Genomic DNA, 21786 nt, shown 5'->3' on the forward strand with positions numbered 1-21786 from the left:
ATTCTGGTGAAGTAACTGTGTGTGCATAATAGGGCTGCAACTATCAATTATTTTTTAGAATTTATTATTCTTCATTAATTGATTCACTTTGTCTGTGAAATGTAAAAAAGATAGTGAAAAAATGCCATTTACCATTTCTTAGAGCTCATAGTGATGTCTTTTATTTGCTTGTTTTTGTCTGACCAACAGTCCAGAATCTTAAAGAGGACATATTCTGCATATTTTCCAGCTCTATATTTATATTCTGGGGCTTTACTGGAATATATTTGCATGCTTTCCAGTTATTATTTATCTTCTACTGGTCCTTTATGCAGCCCCTCAGTTCAGCCTCTGTCTGAAACAGGCCGTTTTAGCTCCTGTCTCTTTAAGGCCCCGCCCTCCTGATGAACCCACTCTGTCTTGATTGGTCACCTTCAGGAAGCTTCCTCTTTCGGCTCCGGAGGCTACGTAAACAAACTATAGTAGCAGGATTTCACTTCTTTTTCTCCTTCTTTACAACAACGTTAGCAACCGAGGCTACAGAGCGGACGGCTGTTTGTGGGCAGGAGCGAACAATCTGACATCATCACGAGGAGGAAGTTGAGGTCATTTTTGCAAACAAAGCGTTCGGAGCAGATTGAAGCCCTGACTTTTGACTTTCAGGGAGCATTTCTACACATGTTCCCCTCATGTTTTGACATCCAACATCATAACAGTCATTCACTTTTAATAAGCTGGAACTAGAGAACTTTTGGCATTTTTGCTTGAAAAATGACTGAAACCAAATAATTAATTATCAAAATAGTTGCAGAATAATTTTGTGTTAATCAATTAATCGACTAATCGTTGTGGCTCAAGTGTATAATGATCTTTTATTTGCCCCAGCCAGGAAGAAGCAATGAATTAAATATTGAATTTTAAAATCTATCACTAAACTAAGGTGGTGAACATAGTAAACATTTTTACCTGCAAAATATCACCATGTTAGCATTGTCATTGTGAGCTTTTCTAGCTTTTATTAAAAAATAAATAAATTAATACATTTAAAAAAGATAAAGCAATACTCTCTTTACCAATAAAGGACATCTCAACTGATTGGTTGAGCATGTTTTAAAAAGTTCTTATAAAGTGGTCATTTACATCATTCTGTTCAGAAAACTATACTAAAAAACTAAAAAGTATACTTCCCTTTGAAAACCAAACACCAGAATATAAACCATAAACATGCTGCTGGAAGCCACCTGAAAAAATTCTGCTTCTGAAATCTTCAGCAACATATCACGTCATATGATATGACACATCATCAGCTTTTAAGTTGATATGTTGAACTTTTTAGCAATCAGTTGCTTATTTCCACATCCAGCAGTTACGGAGCAACATTATCATTCATCTGGAGTCGTGTTTCTGTCCAACTGGTGAATGTAAGTCCAATATTCACTCTCTTTTAGCTCTGTTTTTGCTCTCTACCAACTCCTGAGGGAAATATCTGGCTCTTTAGCTGCTAAATGCTCCACTATGTTCACCAGCTAGTCTACAGCTAACTGTGTCTGTTTGGTGCTGAGCAGGTAGTGTACAGAGGCTTTTTAGAGCTTTATCTCTGAAAACAACACTATGAGAGCGCTGAGAGTGAATTAAAACAGGAAAGTTGCAGCCGGACAGATAAACAATGAGCTGAAACTCGTTATAAAGCTCTGTAAAGCCGAGAGGAGCTGCAGAGTCACTGATAATTCTCTTCTTTCACTTCACAAATTGTCTTTTGATTCATTGTTTCGACAAGAAATCACAAACAGAAGAGAAAACCATTAAAAGGATCAAACCATCAAGTCATTAGCACCTGTGTACTTAGTCTTCTTTGTTAAAGTTTTACTTGCTGGAGCTCTTTTGTGTTGAGTTTAACAGACAGTTTTTACAGACTGTTTTAAAGATGTGAGTCAGTGTGTTCATTCAAACAGGGAGGACAAAGTGGAAAGCTGTCACCAAACCGAACGGAGAGAAATATATCAGTGAAAATTAACCTACGAAAAAAAAAAGGAAGAACACGTAATTTTAAGCATGTTTCCCCACATTTTCCACCCTCGTTTCTCTTCTGCTCTTTGATCCATGGAAACGAGCCGATTCGCGGGTGGAGAGCCAGCTGCCTCTCTGTTGTTGTTCCACACACTCGTCCTCCCGCTATCCTCATGTTTAAGAACAGAGGGAGAGAGCAGAGGTGATGAAAGCAGAGTCAGATGTTGGCGGGGACGCCGACCGCTGTCTTTCAGCCTCGAAAACAGTAGAAAGAAGAAGAAAAAAGTCATTCCTTTCTTGGAAACTGCTGTGAATGACGTAACCCGACTGTTCAAACTGGTTGTTCAATTTCAAGGAATGACGCAGGTGTTTGCTGTGTGTTTTAAAATCTGCTGCTGCTGCTGCACACCTGGAAGTGCGTTATCCCATTTATACCCTGGAAATTTACCAATCAAGATTTTTCTTCTTCTTTTTTAGATCAAAGGACTGATCAGTTAATTGAAAAATGAAAATAATAGTTAGTTGCTGCCCTAGTTTCATGTTCTCAGATGTGAGCATTTAATCCTTTTTATTCTCTTACATTATAGTAAATTAAATATCTTTGGGTTTTGAACTGCTGGTCAGACAGATAGGGCTGAGTAAAATGAATGAATTAATTTTTATCTGAATGTTCAAGTTCAAGTTCCCAAGATAAATTGAGAAGCACTTCATAGGATATTATTATATTTATCTGATGTAGTTCAATCAAGATTAGACTTGAATCAAAATTAATCAATTCTGGACTTTGTCAATCGCAATTTCAAACAAATTTAGAGATCAGTGTTGATATCTACAGACAAAACGAGACATTTGGAGATGTTTCATTGATGTTTTATTGACCAAAATTCACACATTAATCTAGAAAACAATCGTTAGTTGCAGCCTCCAAACACATGACCGATTCACCTTTCCCCTCAGAGTCCTCTACTCCGACCCCATTGGACGACAGCCTGAGTGACATCACGGACGTCGCGCCCTGTCGTAAGCGCCGCTTCCGTCACCTCGGGGACCAGGACCCGGCAGTTAAGCGACCTCACCCGCAGACCTCCCAGAGAAAGAGGTAGGTAGGAGTCCGCAGTACACACACAAAACAAAAAAACACACATGTAACGTCGCTCCCGTCTGTGTCGCTCTGTGTTTGTGCTGCTTGAACATAAAAACCTCCTGCTTTATGGTGTCAGTTAATGTCTGTCTCAGAGCACTTTACTGGCTTTTCAGCTAATAAACTGCTCATACATTTATCCTTTAAATTTGTTCATTTAGCCGGGGTGTGACGCCTCCGACCCAAAAATAGCTCACAGAAACACATTTAAATGTGCTTTATTGTTGCGAGTTAAAACACAACCTCCCTTCTTCCTTCTTTCTCTGTAGAAGAAAAGAAATGATGATGATGATGTCCACCTGGAAAATAGCTCATGTTTTTAATTACCGTATTGGCCTGAATATAAGAGGACGCCCCTTTTCCAACAGCTGTTTTTCGAATAAGACTTTTTGAAGATGCGACACACTTTCACACTCGTCCCTGTTAGGAACGTTTCTCTGAGACATCCTTAATCCCAGAGGAAGAGAGAGTCCTCATCCTTTGAGGATTTTCTCTCATAAAAAATGAAATAAAAACCCATTAAATCAGAAGGTAAATCCCACATTAGTGTGGCTTGTCCATCAGTCACACATTCACACGCTCTCTATCAGCCTCTTGGATGCATCAGTGTTATTTTTTCTGGCAGTTTCTCAGACTGTCTGTTTGTCTTTTTTGAGTCATTTCTTGGCCGTTTGACAGGATGATTTCGGACCCCGATTCATTTCAGACGTTGAAAGATGTTTCGTCTCGTTTCCACACGACATGAATTTATTTCCTCCGTGACAGAAAAACACGGTGCAGGGAACATATCGTGAAGTTTTCCAGGCCCATATTTATATTCTTTTGTGAGGAGGAGGCAACGTGAGTTTGAGGAAATTTGTGGTTTTGGTATTTTTTTTTTTTTTTTTTGTGCAAGAGGTTGTTTTGTGTGGTGTGTGTATAGAGACTGCTGCTACTGGTGAGAGAGGTTTTCATCCACACAACAGAACAATCTATTAATGATGGCAAATTACCCATGAACCTGTTCTGGTGTGCGTAATAAGCTAATGATTGTTTTTATTATTAATTCATTTTTCATGATTTTTTTCTCAATTAAACATTTTTGTCTGTGGAAACGTGGAAAAATGTGATGAGCTGACATCAGCTCGTCTTTAAAGTAGAAGAAAATGTTCCAAGCAGGTTGAAGACTTTTGACTTGCATGATTTACAGTTAATAACTCCTTATTTATCTTCTACTGGTCCTTTATGCAGCCCCTCAGTTCAGCCTCTGTCTGAAACAGACCGTTTTAGCGCCTGTCTCTTTAAGGCCCCGCCCTCCCGATGAGCCCACTCTTTTCTGATTGGTCAGCTTCAGGAAGCTTCCTTCGGCTCCGGAGGCTACTTAAACAAACTATAGTAGCAGGATTTCACTTCTTTTTCTCCTTCTTTACTCCAAATGTCAACTTCTCAAATCCATCTGTAAATGTTGGAGCTGAATCAGATCTGAAATATGAGAGTGAACAACACATGGAAACACCTTAGCAACCACCTTAGCAACCAAAGCTACAGAACAGACGGCCGTTGAGAGCAGGTTGAAGCCCTGACTGTTGACTTGCAGGCAGCATTTTACACATGTTCACCTCAAGTTTTGGAACTTTGACCATGTTTAACATCTGACATCATAACAGGATATAAATTAGAGCTGCAACAATTAGTCAGTTTAGTTGTCAACTATTAAATAAATTGCCAATTAACCGTTTTGAGTTGTATTTTAAGAAGAAAATATCCAAATTCTTTGATTTCAGCTTCTTAAATGTGAATATTTTCTGGTTTCTTTAGTCCTCTATGATAATAAACTGAATATCTTTGAGTTGTGGACAAAACAAGATATTTGAGGACGTCCTCTTGGTCTTTTGGGAAACACCGATCAGCATTTTTCACCGTTTTATGTCAACATTTTATGGACAAACAACTGATCGATCAATCAAGAAAATAATCATTAGTTGCAGCCCTTAATATAAATGACAAGAAACCACAAAAAGCGTAATATGTCTTCATTAAACGAGCCCTCAGAAACTCCTGCGGGTTAAACTGAGCTACCTAAACACTCTAACAGACTCAATATAAACACACTGTAAGAAACTGGCTAGCCTAGCAACGCTAATGCTACAAACAACCCATAATGTAGAAGAAGAAGTCAAAGTCAAATGTAGTTTCCAGCATAAAATATCGTTGTCTATTCTGATCAATACGGTATTTTTCTAACTAAAAGCTTCTCTTTAGATTCCTCACTGTTCTCTCACCCCCCCCTCCCCCCTCCTCTTCCTCTTCTCCCTCTTCTCTCTTGCTTCTCGCCCTCCTGGTATCCTGATGAATGGGAAAATCAAACATCATAAAAGTTCCCCGTCAGGGATCTTCTTTATGTCGGGTAATTACACCCAATCTGCAGTCGCTCTCGACCAGCTTAACCTTCTGACCTGAACATCCAGATGGGAGCGAGTTGTTGAAGTACGTAAACAGCAGCAGCGGCTCGTAAACCGCTGATTGACCGCAGCACAATCAGTGATGTAAATATGTGAAGGAATGTGCGGAGCTCTGCAGCCAAGTGTGTGTTAAACATCCACAGATATCATCAACAAGTATTTTGATGCAAATCCAAAAATCACACAGAGCCGGTTCGTTACTGTAGCTGCGCTAATAATCACAGCTGCTGCTAATCATTAAGCTCAGTTCTTTTATTTTGATTAATCAGCGATTTATTTAGTGCATGAAATGTCAGAAAATAGTGAAGGGTCTAAGGTGAAGTCTACATATAGTTTTCCTTGTCCAAACAACCTGAAGATATTCAGTTCACAGTGATTTAAAACAGAGAAAAGCAGCAAATATTTACATTTGAGAGTCTGCAAACTGAGAATGTTTGGCCTCGTTCAACATTCGCCCAGCATGAAAAAAAACGCAGCTCTACAGAACTGCTGTAGCTCATGAGCTAACTGCTAACAAGCTAACAAGCTGGGAACTTCAAATCAAAACACAGTCACAGTATCTCTCTGAGCTTCTTTCTATTTTTACTGTACCGAGACATTTATATTGTTCATCATTTAATTTAATGAAGAGTTACTGAGCACTTTTATCAGGAACACCTGTAAAATCTAATGTAATCCAAACAACTATGCCATAAGTTCTACTTTTACGAAGCTTCTACATTTTCAGTCTTTGTTGACATTGGCAGAAAGGTGATAATTCTACTTTATTTTTATTATTGAGGTGTACGGTGGACAAAATTAGAAAAAAGTAGAATTTATGGCAGAGCTGTTGTAGAGATTAGATTGCACAGGTGTTCCTAATAAAGTGAGTGTATATATATATATATTATATATGTCCTTTTGTCTCCAGTCTTCTGTTTTATCAGTATAATCAGGCAAACACAAAACAACAGTTACAATAATGAAATATGTGTAATCAAAATCAGTCTTTTAGATATTGTTAAATTAAATGATGAAAGTTTTCTCTTATAGGAACAGACGTCACAGGTGTTTTATAACAGAACTTTGTTGGAATAATAATTAGAAGTCAGGACTGTTGGACAGCTGTTAAAGTTCACCAGAGTTGAACTTCACATGTAAGACTCACCACTAATATTAAAATTAATGCTGAAATGAACTGAATTCGCCACAGAATCGTTCTATTGTAAATGACTGTGCTTTAAATGATTTATATCATGAAGAGAGCCAAGAACACTTCAGCTTTTTATATTTGTTTTGTCTTGACTGGTGTTTTGGTCGTACGTAGTGTTAAATGTTGGAGGATCATAATGGAAATAAGCCATTAGGCTTCATTTTGATTTATTTCCTCAGTAGGAGTTGTGAAGTTATAGTTTATTTTTCCAATAAACTCAATGAAAACAGGGAGGATTAAAAAAAAAAGGAATAAAACAAGCTCCAAAAGAATAAAAGTAAAGATGAAACAATAATTAATCAACAGAAAATTAATTGGAAACAATTTTGTTAGTTGCTTATTTGTCAGCTAAAACATGAACCTTTATGGATTTCAGCTTCTCAGTTGTGAGGTTTTGCTGCTTTCTTTTGTCTTATGTGATAATTAATTGCACATCTTTGGATTTTGGATCCAGTTTGAAGACGTCTCCTGGAGCTTTAGGAAAATGTGAAAGTCATTTTGCACTATTTTCTGATTTTATTGACGTAACAATAAACTGGCAGATTAGACTGTAATAAAAAATATAGAAAAATCATACAAAGAAAGATACAAAAAAGAATACAGAGTGAATAAAAGTAAAAAAATAAGTAAAAATTGTAAGTAAAAATAAATACAAGTATTACAAGTGGTTTAAATTTAACATATTTTGGTGGTGACACAACCTTAGAGATGGCAAACAGTCATGGGAGGTGGATCGTCTCTATCTGCAAAGAAGCCTGAAAGTCAGTTTTTCATGTTTTTAAAACCAAAACTAAACATGTCACCACACACGTAGCTTCATACATGACATATGTTTTTGCCATAGATGGCTGCAGAGCTCAACAGGAGTCAGTTTGACCAGCAGAATGACCTTGTTCCAGTTTCAGAGCTCTTTTAAGCAGCAGTTTCCATTTCTGCCATTGTCTTTACATCCAAAGGGAAAACCCAGCTGTCCACCTTTAGGGCGTTATCGCATTTACAACATTCCTTGGAAAGGGAATATCAAATTCAGAGTTTATTGGTGATAAAAGAGCAGCGTTGTCCTGCAGGTTTATGATTTCAGCAGCTTCACGATTCTCTTTTCTATCTGAGTGTCCTCACTCGGTTTTTATCTCTTTAACCACACAAACACATGCTGCCGTGGCTTTAGGCAGGCCAGCTGGTAGAGCTCGCCTCAGGAGGAGGACCTTTTCCACTCTGGACTTTATGTGAACACACAGCTCCACTAATGAGAGTTAGGAAAAGATCAGAAGGCTGCATCAGGGTGGGTTCACCTAATTAAAAAATAAACTAAATTAGTTTTTGTTATATTTGTTCAGGTTTTGAGATATTTATCTGCCAGTTTTCTGCCTCCACATCAATACAATGGAAGTGGAGGAAATAGTTTTTGATGTGCTCACAGAATTGAAAAATGACGATCAATGAAGTTTCAATAAAATCTGCATGTTCTGTGAGAGTAGCAGGGACACTGATTCTGTTTAACCATGTTACTGCAAACAGACACAGTTAGCTGTAGACTAGCTGGTGAACATAGCGGAGCATTTAGCACCTAAAGAGCCAGATATTTCCCTCAGCAGTTGGTAGAGAGCAAAAACAGAGCTAAAAGAGAGTGAATATTTACATTCACCAGGTGGACAGAAACACGACTCCACATGAATGATAATGTTGCTCCGTAACTGCTGGATGTGGAAATAAGCAACTGTTTGCTAACAAGTTCAACATATCAACTTATATTATGTCAGTGTTGTGTTTTAAAGCTTGTTATGCTGCCCTCAAAGTGTCCAAAAAAATCAATTAATGAAGGTTGATCATTCTGTAATCACATTTAACCGTCCCTCTTTGCAGTCAAAATTAATGTCAACATGTTTTTCAAATTTGTTATTAATAGTTTTGTAAAATTCTTCTTAGTACCAGTGAAGAGTCTCACTGCTGCATTTTGAACCAGCTACAGGTGAGATAGGGCTGACTGACTGATTCCTACATAGAGAGAATTGCAGTAGTCGAGGCTAGAGGTAATAATAGCTTGAACTACGGTCTCCAAATCTTTAACGGACAGGAATGATTTTAACTTTGCAAGTGCTCTAAGATGGAAGAAGCCAGTACTAACAAGTAAGTTGTTTGTCAAATTTTAAACCAGAGTCAAAAATAACAATATTTCTTGCGTGGGACCTCACATTCAGTGACAGAGGCTCGAGGGGCATTGGATGTGTTTGCAGAGTTGTCCACAGGGCCGAGGATTAGGACCTCAGTTTTATCCTGGTTTAGCTGAAGGAAGCTTTTTGCCATCCAGGATTTTACATCCTAAATGCAGTTTAGGAGGGAGTTAACACTGCATGGATCACATGGTGTCAGTGGGAGGTTTAGCTGGGTGTCATTGGCCTAACAACCTAACCTAACAATACAGAGAAAACAAAATAAGGCTAAATATAGGAGGAGGACACATTATCAATTCTAACAGAAGCTGATCGGTCAAACCACTGAAAGGCCTGTCCCTGAATGCCACCATGTTTAAGGCAGTTCAAGAAGATAGAGTGATTGACTAACCCTAACCCTGTGTCGAAGGCGGCCGGTGTCTGTGTTTGATTGACAGCAGCTGGCAGGCTACCGGTGTTACACCGTATGAACAGAGACAAAGTAAACAAACTGCTGTAGCTACAAGTCATGGACAGACAGCATTTAGCTAACAGGGACTGTGAAGAACATTACAGGTTTACTTGCTGTTTAATGTGCTGCAGCTGAACTAATTAGCTATCTCGCTGCTAACTGACGTTAGTGGTGCACTTTTCCCTGGTGAATGTTTGTTGCAGGTGCAGGACAAGACGTGTGTTCATGTTTGTAGGTGAGATAAGAAGGAGACTTTAGAAGGAAAGCTAATGTGGGTTGTTCAGGTTGTTCAGAGTCTGTGGCTCTTGTGTTGTGTAGCAGGATGCAATCAGGCTCAGTGTGACCGTCTGCTCTGCCTATAATAGAACGACATGTTATGGCTTTGTGAAAAAGATTTTCTGTATGGAAATAAGGACTCCAGCTACATAAGTGGATGATGGAACAATATTTAATCGAAATAATGTAAAAGTATGGGGCACAATAATAAATTTCTCACTTTTGGTCTCAGATATTTTCCTCAAAGAACACAGGACAAGCGATTTACAGAGCAGATGTGTATCTGTAATAGACAAAAATGCTGTTTAATTTCTCTTAGTTGACTTACAACAATCTGTACAGCTCCATTCATCTTATCTACACTTGCCTAAATTTCTGTAGGAATTGTTTTGTTGCTATTTTTCATGAATGTACAGTACCTATGTAGGAAACTGATGTCCCGATTCTGGATCCTGCGTTCGAAGTTCTGATTGGTGGATTGTTTTTCCATTTGCGACAACAGCTGTCAAACCTGATTGAATCATTGAATAAAGTGAAGATGTGGATGGTGATTCAGATGTCTGGATCCAGGCTACATAAAGCTCACAGATAGATATCTTGAAGCCTAGATACCACCAGAAGTTAGTGAGAAAATGTGTTTTTGTTTTTCTTCATAACCCTTTAATTTGTCTGAGGGATTTTGGTGAATGCCATTATTCTCTGCTCAGCGGGGGCGTTTCTAAGGGGGGTCTTGGACATGATCTGGTGAGCCAAAGTCAGTCTGTGGTCTCAAAGAAATAATTATGCAACTTTCTACTTTTCTTTACTTCTCTTTCTTCTCCTTACACTCCTCTCTGCTGTGTCTACAGTGCCTGAATCTACACTTAGAGTCAGCTCTCAATCCTTGCTGCTGTACATCCAAAACCTTTCAATACTGGTCTTCTTGTTCCCCTATCTCCCAGTTGCCAGTTTCTTTTTTGGATGTGGCCGTTTAGAAATTACTCCAAAGACATGTCTCAATCTGACATTGTTTCTGTGGCGATCCTCACAACTCCTCCAACAAACTGTGTCCAACAACCTCCTCCGTGTGCCAACCACTGTAAACTGTGCCACATGCAGATGGCCATAAGTGGTGCCATCCAACCCCAGCTGCTGTCAGGAGCTGGTAGTGGTGCCCATTACCAGCTTATTACCAGCTCAACAAGAAGCAGCAGTGAGCTGATGAGCAGCTGCGGCCGGCTGGATGTTTGATCGCAGCCTCCCTCTGAGCTGGCAAACACCGGCTGCAGAAGAGAGCTCTTTGTCTGAAAGGTGGCTGTAAACATAGGGGGGTTCAGGGCTGTTGGCAGTCCTACACCCCACTATTGTTTTTTTCCATTTCCATCACTCAACCCCGTTCACCTTTCTCTGTTACCGCCATGTTTTTCTGCATGCAGGTCGTCCACAGAGAAGAGGAGCAGCAGAAAATAAACAGGGTAAAAGAAGGCCACATGAATAGAAGACATAGATGATCACAAATTACAGAAAGAGTTTCACATTTTGGGGAAAAAAAACATATTAGCTTTTATTTAGAGAGCAGGATGAGAAGATCAAGATTAACTTTTCAACTTCAGCGTCTGTTTCCAGATGTAAAAATGTAGTATAATGCCTTTAGGGCTGCAACTAACGATTATTTTCAGTATAGACGATTGTTTTTGTGATTCATCGATAAGTTGTTTGGTCCATTAAAAGTCACCCTCTGAAGTAAAGATAAGTGTAATTGCCAAAATGTTTATTCTTTCACAAAACAAGCATCTTTATGGAGCTCTAAGTTGAACTCTCTTTCTTACAAAATGAGAAAAGTTTTAAGTTTCATTACACAGCTGGACGTCCTGATGTTCTCATTTTTGACTCCTTGTAGTTCCTGTTAACATGTCCTTGAGATGTGTTTGTATACTAAAAGTAGTTTTCCCATGAATTGAAACTCAGAGAAACTTGCAGTCAAACACACTGTGTCTCTCTCGTTCACACACAGATTGGTTCTGTAAACGATCAAACATCACTCCCAGCCATCACAGATAATCACTTCAAGACTTGGGACTGATGGAGCCTCACTACTTGTGTGTTATATTATAATCAGCGCAGAGTTTTTATAGTTAATTGTATGAGCTGTGTTCCTCTAACATGCTCTAACAACTGAGCTGTGGCATCTATTACATTCATATAAAATGAGTAGAGTTAATGAACGATTCTGTTTATGAGTGTGAGTGGCTTTAAAGAGAAAGAATCATTTGAAAGGTGAGTTCAGACTAAATTAATGACAAGAAACAATTATCACTCACCTTACCTCTAGTGTTGTTTAATAATTCACAGTGTTTTTGTCCAGGTTTTGAGATATGTCTCTCTGAGATTACTGCCATGATACCAAAACAATTGAGAAATTTGGTTGTTGTGCTCTAAAAACGGGAAAAAGTTTATTTTAAAAAATCAGCAGCAAGTTGTCCTTCCAACCAGTGTCCTGGTTACCCTGGACCATCCACAGAGCTTACTATGAAAAGTTTTCACTGGAACTACTTTCTTCTGAATAAATAGTCCCTATTAAAATCTGTCAACTGCGCGATATGTGGATTATCTTAATGCAAAGTTCATCCCTGTGTCCTTGCAAAATAGGCAATGCTAGAAGCTTGGTGACATAGTGACTACTGTTGTGTCTCCAGAGGGAGCTGCTGTGAAATCTACTAAATTGCCTCAAGTGATGTCACTTGAGTCAGCATCAGTTGGGGCTGAAGATTACAAGGTTGAAAAGTTAAAAAAAAAAATCTGGGTGTGTAGAGTTAGAAAGAAGTGAGGTTACCAGACTTCTGTAGCTCCTCATCTCTGCTGGAGGCTAACAGCTCCAGGCTACATTAGCCGCTACTAGCATAACACGCCACAATCTCAGATCAGTCTGTTAGCAGTCAAGTTGCATTGTGGGTAAAGTAGGCACCACGTTTTGAAAAGGAAGAAGAATGTGCGGAAGTACTTTTAAGTGCATCGCTGTAGTCAGAATACAGTTAGCTCTAGCATCACCCCTTTGCTTTTTATTATCTATTTTATTCTTAGGCTACTATCTATTTGTTTGACATTGTTTTTTCACCATGAGCACCAGCCAGCCCCATCGAATATATGATTGGTTGAAGGCGGAGCACTCTGAAAAAAGCTTTTTCTCTAGGCGACTGAAATGTGAAAACAGCAGATTGTTGTTTTAGGGAAGTTGCATGTTGGAACTGTTTTTTGGCACATGACAGTCGGGTGCAGTGACTGTGTTCAGCTTCCTGAAGTCTTCACAGTGATATTTTCAGGTTTGGTACCAACGTTCAACCAAAACCTGTGCTATAACTGGAGACACTGCACAGAAGTTCTGAGCAAATTGATAAAGTGATGTTCATCAGTAAATTGTTTCAGTGTGTTTGGTTTTGAAGATATTTTTTGGCATTTTCTCACCTTTATTCAACAGTTGAAAGAGTGATAGGAAGCATGGGTAGAGAGGGGGTTATAACAACAGATCAAAAAGTCTGGAGCCTGAATCGAACCATGCATCTTGACCAGTAGGCTACTGGGACACTTCTTCCATCATTTTTTAAAACTGTCCACCATGAGTGCAACAATTTTATGGGAGTGTGATGCTAAATTTGGCGGAGTGCTCTTTTAAGTCTTCAAAAAGTGTATTTTTTATGTAATTTGGGTGAACAGAACCTTAAAGAGATAAACATTTGGTCGTATTTGTTTCATTTAGACAAAACTAATTCTTCTGTCCAGCTTGGTGCAACCTCTGTTTAGTCTCTTAGCTACAAACATGCACATAATTGGCGTCCATGCTGCAGCTCTGGTATGTCACCAGACCAGCTCCGTGTGGGGGCTCCTGTGTGCCTGAGCTTAACCTCACCTCTCAGGGGTTGAAACCACTCTCGTCACGTCCCCCTCTGCCATGTGTTGAAGTCTCCGGTGGTCCTCTGCGGCAGCATCGAAACAGTTCCCCCCTTTGCAGTGAACACGTCTCTTGTTTCCTCTTAACTGGTTCCAGCAGCGGAGCAGTGTTTGTCATACAGTTGGTAATGATTTAAACAAGCTCAGGGCCTCCTCGCTCCTCTACTGGTTTCTCACACCGGCCTTTTCTTCACGTTCCTATTCAGATAATCACAGTCACAGTGGGGCTGGATTGATGGGAGAAAGTCAGCAATCTCATGTCCTCATTTCCAGAAGGTCTTTAAAAATCAGCTTGTGACTTAAAGCTCAAGGATTTTCTGGGTTGTGGGTGGTCCTCAGGTCATCTTAGATTCAGATTTGTCATCCATTCATATGTAGAAATGCAAGAAGCGAGAGGTGCTTCATGTTGGGTGGTTAACTTCAGGAGAAAGACAGTTACATCTCTACAGAGGTCATATTTTATTGAACTTATTTGTTCCACTAGGTGTTTCTATCCACTTGTTTTTATGCACATTTTCAATTTGTGCATAAATAAAACCACCTGAGTTCACATGAAAAGTGACAGAAATAGTTTTGTCATGAATGAACAAGGAGAGCTAGAGAGATAAATTGAAACCCTGGCTCCTTTCTTACCTCCGCACAGCTGACCAATCACTGCTTGAAGTGGGTGTGAATTAACTTTTGGTCGCTATCCCCGGAAATAGTGAACGTATGTCAAAAGTTTCGGCCCTGATCGGTTCACACAGCCTTTTGTAAATTTCTTAAAGTTGGAGAAACACATCTACATGCAGCGAAGGTTGAGCCTGGTTCAACTTACTTTGTGTCGCAGCAGCAGCTTCATGTTTCTACCATGACTGATGCTTAAACCCACATTAACTGTTTTTTGGGTTTTTTTGGCCACTCGTTTTCAGCAGAAACAAGTAGTGAACACAACACTGACATATCATCAGCTTCTAGGTTGATATGTTGAACTTGTTAGCAAACAGTTGCTTATTTCCACATCAGCAGTTACGGAGCAACATTATCATTCATGTGGAGTCGTGTTTCTGTCCACCTGGTGAATGTAAGTCCAATATTCACTCTCTTTTAGCTCTGTTTTTACTCTCTACCAACTCCTGAGGGAAATATGTGGCTCTTTAGCTGCTAAGTGCTCCACTATGTTCACCAGCTAGTCTACAGCTAACTGTGTCTGTTTGCCGTTTGGTGCTGAGCAGGTAGTGTACAGTGGCTTTTTAGAGCTTGTTCTAAAAACCTTGTTTCCAGCTGCCTGCTGGAAACAAGGTTAATGAGAGTGGTGAGACTAAATCATACAGTAAAAGTTTAGGCCATAAAACCAGAATAATGAGTTAAAAGATTGTAAATGCTCTGCAGAGAATTGTGAAATTGCAATTGTGTGATAATTCTCCATGGATTTATCATTAAAAGCGACTGCTTGCACATACATATAGTAATTTTATCCAGTGTTGAAGAGGCCATATTATACCCCTTTTCCACAAGTGAACACAGTTCCCTGGATTCTTAAAATGTGTCTGACATGCTTTGATCAAAATACCACAAGGATCAAGCACCACTGTGGCCATCACATCCCTTCTAAGCAGCCCTGTTCAGAACAGCCAGTTTGAGTGTAAATAAACTTGGATACTTTGATTTAATTGCAATACACGGATCAAAAGGATGTCAAAATAACTACAACATGATGTCGGTTTGTAAAAAGCCTGAATTCATCCTTTTGTCAAGTCTGTCCACAAGATGACAAACAAACAACTGTTAAAACGCTTTCGTATTGATCAGAGCTATGCTAACATTGTAGCTGCTCCATACACATTAGAAATAAGGTAATCTAAAGGCATGACTACAGCAGTGACGTTACTGTTTATAGACATAGATTAGATATCTACATACAGTGTAACATTAAAATCATATAAACTCACCGCCATTTAAGATGTTAATTACTGATGACAGCAGCTGAGGTGGTGTGTTACTCCGGTGTTAGCTTAGCTCCAGCTAGGTAGAGAGGTGAGACTGAAGATAAATCCACTTAATCCCAAAAGTTCAAAAAACAAGCTCCTCCTGCCAGTCAGCTGCTCCGGATCAGAGCTCAATCAGGTGTTTTCAGCGGCTCTGTCCTCTAGTCCAGTCCCACGATACGGGCAAATTTTTTCGCTCTCAGCTTAGCTTAGCTTAGCCTAGCTTTGCCCCAGGTGACATAAGAATCTAACAAATCTGAATGGCTTGTTGAATCACATGAGTACGAAGCGAGCCAGCCCAGACCAAACTGACTGGGTGGTCTTAGTTTCATCAGAGACCCAAATACATAAAAACAATCAAAAATATGTATATGCTGACTTACAGACGTCTCTTTCACCATGTAAGTCTATGGGAAAAAGACTTTTTGGGCCCAATAGTATCATGTGACATTGTAATTACACGGTTTGGCCGCTATGTGATATTGGCTTCAAAGCCCGGCGCTGTTCCTGAGGGCTTGATTTCCCTTCATAAAATAACAGTTTTAAACTTGTTTCTGCACAAATTTAAACAAACGAAATATAAAACATTAATTTGTGAGCTTTAGAGGTGCCAGTAAGCAGTTTTTGTTATCTTTGGACAGAGCCAGACTAGCAGTCTTTGTGCTAACCAAAACTAACCAGCAGCTGGCTGAAGCTTCATATTTAACAGACAGATGAGAGAAGTATCAATCTTCTCATGTAATCCTCAGCAAGAAAGCAAATAAGCGTATTTCCCAAAATGTCAAGCTATTCCATGAAGACTGACCCCTATAAAACCAAGATGAAATACTGGTGAACAGTTGGCCTACATTATAGTTTTCCATCTCAGTTTCTCTCATGATCCCTTTGCCCTCTTTTCTCTGCTCCCCACTGATCCTTCCTTCATCGTCTGTATCTCTGATGTTCTGTGTTGTAGCTCTCTTAAACATCACACTATGTTGCATTCAAGTGAAGGCAGAATATACAAGCTTCTGTGGAGTTGAGACACAGTGTGATAACACACACACACACACACACACACACACACAGGTAGTCGAGTCCAGCATTTGATGTGGAGCAGTTAAGTTGGGGGAGCTGCTGTGCTACAATTACACACACACACACACACACACTTATGCATGTACACACAGGTATAAAAGTTGTCCATGTGTTTCTAGTCTTGCTCCCTATGAACCACATGATATGCTTCCCGTCTCAACAGGAAAACTCCGCTGTAAACCACCCTCATTAGCCCACTGACCTGTGTGTGTGTGTGTGTGTGTGTGTGTGTTACAGGAGTGACTCCCCTGCAGCAGTCAGCAAGCTGCAGACTCCTCAGCACCCCGCAGATGCTGCAGCAGCAAGTTCAGCAGCAGAGGACCTGTTTGAGGACTTTTGACCCTTTACATCCAGACTTCACTGTACAGAGAGATAAAACTGATGACAGCACTGATTTATATTGATAAAGATGTAATATTTTTATATTGATGAATGGATTTAAGGTCATGTGTTGCAGAATGCTTATTTATGAGGAATTGTACTGCAAACTGAGACAGATGGGCGACAAATTAAAGTAAAACCCAACATTTAGTATGTTAGTAACGGCATTCTGACAAAATATCTTCCCTCATTTGTTCTGTAGATGATGGTGGTGGAGAACGCAGTCTAAAGAAAATCTAAAATCTCCTTTGGGCTCTCTAACCGTCCTTTAGCCACTAAAACCACCTAAAGAAACCCTAAAATCTCTTTCAGGCCCACTTGGGACAACCTAAGGGAATCCTAGAACCTCCCAAAGGACCCCTACAACCACCTAAAGGAACCCTCAAATCTCCTTTTATTGCCCACTAGAACCACATATGTTTGTTTAACCCTAGAAAATCCTAAAGTAGTACTACAGTAAAACCGCCTAAAGAAACCCTAGAATATTCAAAAGGATTTTAAAACCACCTAAAGATCCTAGGGGATCGCTAGAACTACCTCATGTAACCCTGAAACTTCCCAAAGGACCATATTTGAAGGAACCCTAGAGGATCACTAAAAGCACCTAAAGGAGTCTAGAACCTCCAAAAGGACCACTTGAACTGCCTAAAGAAATCCTAGAACATCCTATAGGATCACTAAAAAGAACCCTAAAATCTCATGTATTCCCACTAGAACCACCTAAGGGACCCGTTAACCCCTTTAGAGATTGCTTGGAGCACCTAAAGGAACCCTAAAATCTCTTTTAGGCCCACTATAGACAACCTAAGGGAATCCTTGAACCTCCCAAAGGACCCCTAGAACCACCTAAAGGAACCCTCAAATGTCTTTTTTGCCCACTAGAACCACATACTTTTGTTTAACCCTAGAACATCCTTAAGTAGTACTACAGTAAAACCGCCTAAAGAAACCCTAGAATATTCAAAAGGATTTTAAAACCATCTTAAGATCCTAAGAGATCACTAAAACTACCTCAAGTAACCCTAAAACTTCCCAAAGGACCTCATGACCCATTTAAAGGAACCCTAGCGGATCACTAAAAGCACCTAAAGAACTCTAAAGGAGTCTAGAACCTCCAAAAGGACCACTTGAACTGCCTAAAGAAATCCTAGAACATCCTATAGGATCACTAAAAAGAACCCTAAAATCTCATGTATTCCCACTAGAACCACTTAAGGGACCCGTTAACCCCTTCAGAGATCGCTTGACCCACCTAAATGAACCCTTGAACATCCTAAAGAATTGTAGAACCAGCTAAAAACTTCTAAAGGATCATTCAAACCACATAAAGGAACTCTTGAACCTTCAAAAGGACCACCTGAAACATCTAAAGGAACATTAGAGCACACTTAAGGAATACAAAAACCACCTTAAGGAGCCAGAGAACATCCTAAAAGAATAAAAGCAACCTTGAACCCCCTTAATGAACACTAGAACCTCCTCATTGACCATTAGAACCCCCTGTAGGATCACTAGAACCTCTTGAGATCTGGTGGCAGATAAGAAGGCCACAGTGAGTTTGTTTCAGGTCTTTTCTCTAATTTGTCGTCCGTCTGTCGTTTTGCAGAATGAAAATAATATTTTAAACACTCCTTGTTGTAAAGTGCTTCATGAACTGGTGATGAAGTGCTTCATGAATGGTACATGTTTACAAAATTTTGTGTATTTTTAATATTTGTGCCAATAAAAACATTTAAAAGTGTGCAATTATTTGGTCACGTAAATTACAATTTTAAAAAAAACACAGATTTTACTTTACTCATTATGAGCACAACTCGGCATATATAAAAAGGATTGTATAATGTCTTCTGTGACTCTAGAGAAGTTTTGTCAAATCAATAATGAGAGATAATTTGAATAATTTCAGTTTGGGTTTAGAGCAATGATGCGCAGATCACAGTTATATCCTCTGGTACTGCAGTTAATCTAATAAATGAACATACTGATTAATAGCAGATGTGTTGTGGGTGAAATAATACATCATTAATGAGGAAAATATTATAATATTAGTAGACAATAAAAAGAACACTGAGAACATTTATTGAAATGAAAGCATGTGAGAAGTTTAGAGGGAAAAATCACTATTTGGTGGAGCTGTTAACAACTCATAGACATGTGAAATGTGACCCCGACTACACACTGCTTTTTGTAAGACATCAAGGTTTTAAAAGCTTGTCAAATCATCTGAAAAGTAACTAAAAGTACAATATTTCCCTCTGAAATGTAGTGGAGTGGAAGTATAAAGTAGCATCACATGGAAATACTCAAGTAAAATACTTCAAAATTATACTTAAGTACAGTATTTGAGTAAATGTAATCAGTTACTTTCCACCTCTGCTTTATGGTGAAATCAGTGGAGCCTACCCATCTTCATTCACTCTTTATTCCTCCTTTTGTCCCCCCTCCCTCCTCTCTGCACTGGGCGGTGTATTATCGGGGAGGGGGGGGCATGTGCGCCCCTCCTCTTCCTAATGTCTGCTGGATAATAGCGGGTGTAAAGTGGATTTGAACTTGCAGCCAGTGCTGAGAGGTGGAAGAGGTCCGACCAGCAGACTGATCTGTGAGAGAGAGAGAGGAGCGCCTTTCAGACGCGGCTGTTCGTTCGGGATTTTGCGGGAATTTCTTCTGGAGAAGTTTTAAGTGATAAAAAAAAAAACCTGAGACAAGCCAAGTGGATTTGCGAACTTTTTTTTAGAATTCAAAAGGTAGGTGTTTTATGAATTCATTTATTTTTTTATTTTTACAAAATTCGTGCTGAAATTCCTCTTATAAACTTATAAAATCTCGTAAACGTTACCAAAGATAACTATCATCAGAATAAAACCAGTTTTCTTCCCGTTTGATGCTTTAACGTTTCTCCAGCGGAGCAGCAGCTGGGTTTTTTTTTGGGTGGGCAGGAATGTTCCCACACTGATAAAGATAAATGAAACGGCACTCATTGATAAAAGTGACACTTGAGACCAATAAGGTCCATTTACACCCTCTGATAACTGAACCACTTGATCATTGATTAACTTTATCAGCACAGCTGGACTCTAATCTGCTGCTGATACAGCTGTGATCACACATCTGCTCTCTGAAGCAGCTCCAGCCTCTAGTTTTCACTGTTTGACTCAGTGTGAATGAAAAAAGAAGAGATTTAAAAGGAAGAAAGTTTATTTATTTTGATGCCCTTTCACTGTTGGATCATTTCATGTAAAGAAATTAAGAATATTAAATATCAGAATCAACTTTATTGGCAGGCAGTGTCAAAATGTTACTGTAAACTGTAAATATTATGTGGAAAGTGTAATAAGTTAATATATGTACAAACAGTAGGTTTATACTCACATGCAGTGTGGAAAGAAATACTCTTGGCAATTAATCAATTACAATTTTGATAACTGATTCATAGTTTCAGCCATGTTTCAAGCTTTTCTTCATAGTTAATTGTATACTTCTGGGGTTTTAGACACTAATTGGTCAAACAGAACAAGACATTTGTAGACTTCAAAGTCACTTTGGAAACTCTGAAGGGTCTTTTTTTTATAGTCCCCTCCACACATGTTTTCAAGACATACATACATACATACATATATATATATATATATATATATATATATATATATATATATATATATATATGTATGTATGTATGTATGTATAGAGAGAGAGAGACAGAGAGAGAGAGATACAGTAGATACATAAAAATGTGTGTTTAATATGGTTTTTCCTCAAAAAAAAAAAAAAAAATCAATTACTTCATTGAAAAATTCTTAAAACAACATCTCCTCATTCATCCTCCTTCTCCCTCATTAAAAATCCAGAATCTCTGAATATGTAAATATTTATCATTTCTAAAGTTTTCCTGCTGGACACCAGATGTCTCCTCCTTCACTAGAAAGTTTATTCTCTCAGTGTTTCTGCAACGGAGGCTTCGAGTTTCCACATCACACTACTGTTGAATACTGGACCACGATTGGCTAAAAACTAGTTGTGATGTCACAAATAGCAGGTGTTAAACTGAGATTTCAGGTGAGAACAGAGAAACTTTCCTCCTTCAGCAGATGAAGGTGAAAACAAACTCTGCACAGAGAAGAAGAACAAACATCCAACTGAAGGAACAAGAAGAAGAAGATTTGATGATTTTGAGAGGAGGAGGAACTTTAAAGTAAAATTATTTAAGTTTTATCAGCAAAATGTACTTAAAAGTGTTAGAAGTACAACAGCCCTTTGTCAGTGTTACATTACTTTCTATAATATCTGTGTAAGCAGCATTGTGTGTATATCTTTGTAATTCTTTGACTTTCTTTCTTTTATTCTTGATAATATTTCTAATATGTTGATTGCTGATAAATTATTCATCATCTTGACACTATTTACTGTCTGGTTTGGAGATGTACATTAACTCTGTGGTTGCAGCCACACCCATAGGAGGTAATATGAGTATTTATTCAATGAGACACACCTGAGTCTGTTTGATGTCACTGTACCTCAAGGAGATGAAGATTTACTGTTTGTCAAACTCATCTTGACCTTTTAACGGGGGAATAATAAGAAACAAAATCAGTATAATTCATAAAAATGTGTATTAAAAAGTATAAAACTTACTTTTTCTAAAAAATAAATCACCTACACATTTTTTTTTTTTGGACTCAGCACCTGGACAAGAAAGATGTTCTGCTCACTAAAAAAAACTTTAGAACAGTATTTGCATATTCATAGATTCTGGATTTCTAACGAGGGAGAAAGAGCAAATGT

At 38.8% G+C, this 21786-nt stretch overlaps 2 protein-coding genes and 1 long non-coding RNA gene across 6 annotated transcripts in view; 2 read left to right on the forward strand and 1 right to left on the reverse strand.

The window, feature by feature from the left end:
- The window catches only part of xrcc4 (X-ray repair complementing defective repair in Chinese hamster cells 4), a 40386-nt gene extending 22611 nt beyond the window's left edge, over nucleotides 1-17775 (forward strand). For 2 of the 3 annotated variants that reach the window (XM_044333017.1, XM_044333018.1), the window contains 2 exons: nucleotides 2944-3085; nucleotides 16864-17775. In XM_044333017.1, coding sequence (XP_044188952.1) covers nucleotides 2944-3085; nucleotides 16864-16966 — 245 coding nt within the window. In that variant the 3' untranslated portion in view covers nucleotides 16967-17775. Of the gene's footprint in view, nucleotides 1-2943; nucleotides 3086-11073; nucleotides 12361-16863 lie in introns of those variants that run through there. The other variant, XM_044333019.1, reaches the window with a different exon arrangement.
- Nucleotides 17509-18744, reverse strand: LOC122968089. The gene is made up of 2 exons (XR_006398742.1): nucleotides 17769-18744; nucleotides 17509-17611 (listed from the first exon to the last, which is right to left on the reverse strand). It is a non-coding gene; the product is annotated as an uncharacterized LOC122968089 (long non-coding RNA).
- An 809-nt stretch (nucleotides 18745-19553) lies between these two features.
- LOC122968028 (versican core protein-like) overlaps nucleotides 19554-21786 on the forward strand; it is a 41478-nt gene continuing 39245 nt past the window's right edge. For both annotated transcript variants that reach the window (XM_044332935.1, XM_044332936.1), the window contains exon 1: nucleotides 19554-19751. The gene's annotated coding sequence lies outside the window, so the exon portion shown is untranslated. The remainder of the gene's footprint in view (nucleotides 19752-21786) is intronic.

This window comes from Thunnus albacares, chromosome 18 (assembly GCF_914725855.1).
Source record: "Thunnus albacares chromosome 18, fThuAlb1.1, whole genome shotgun sequence".
NCBI classification, from domain to species: domain Eukaryota; kingdom Metazoa; phylum Chordata; class Actinopteri; order Scombriformes; family Scombridae; genus Thunnus; species Thunnus albacares.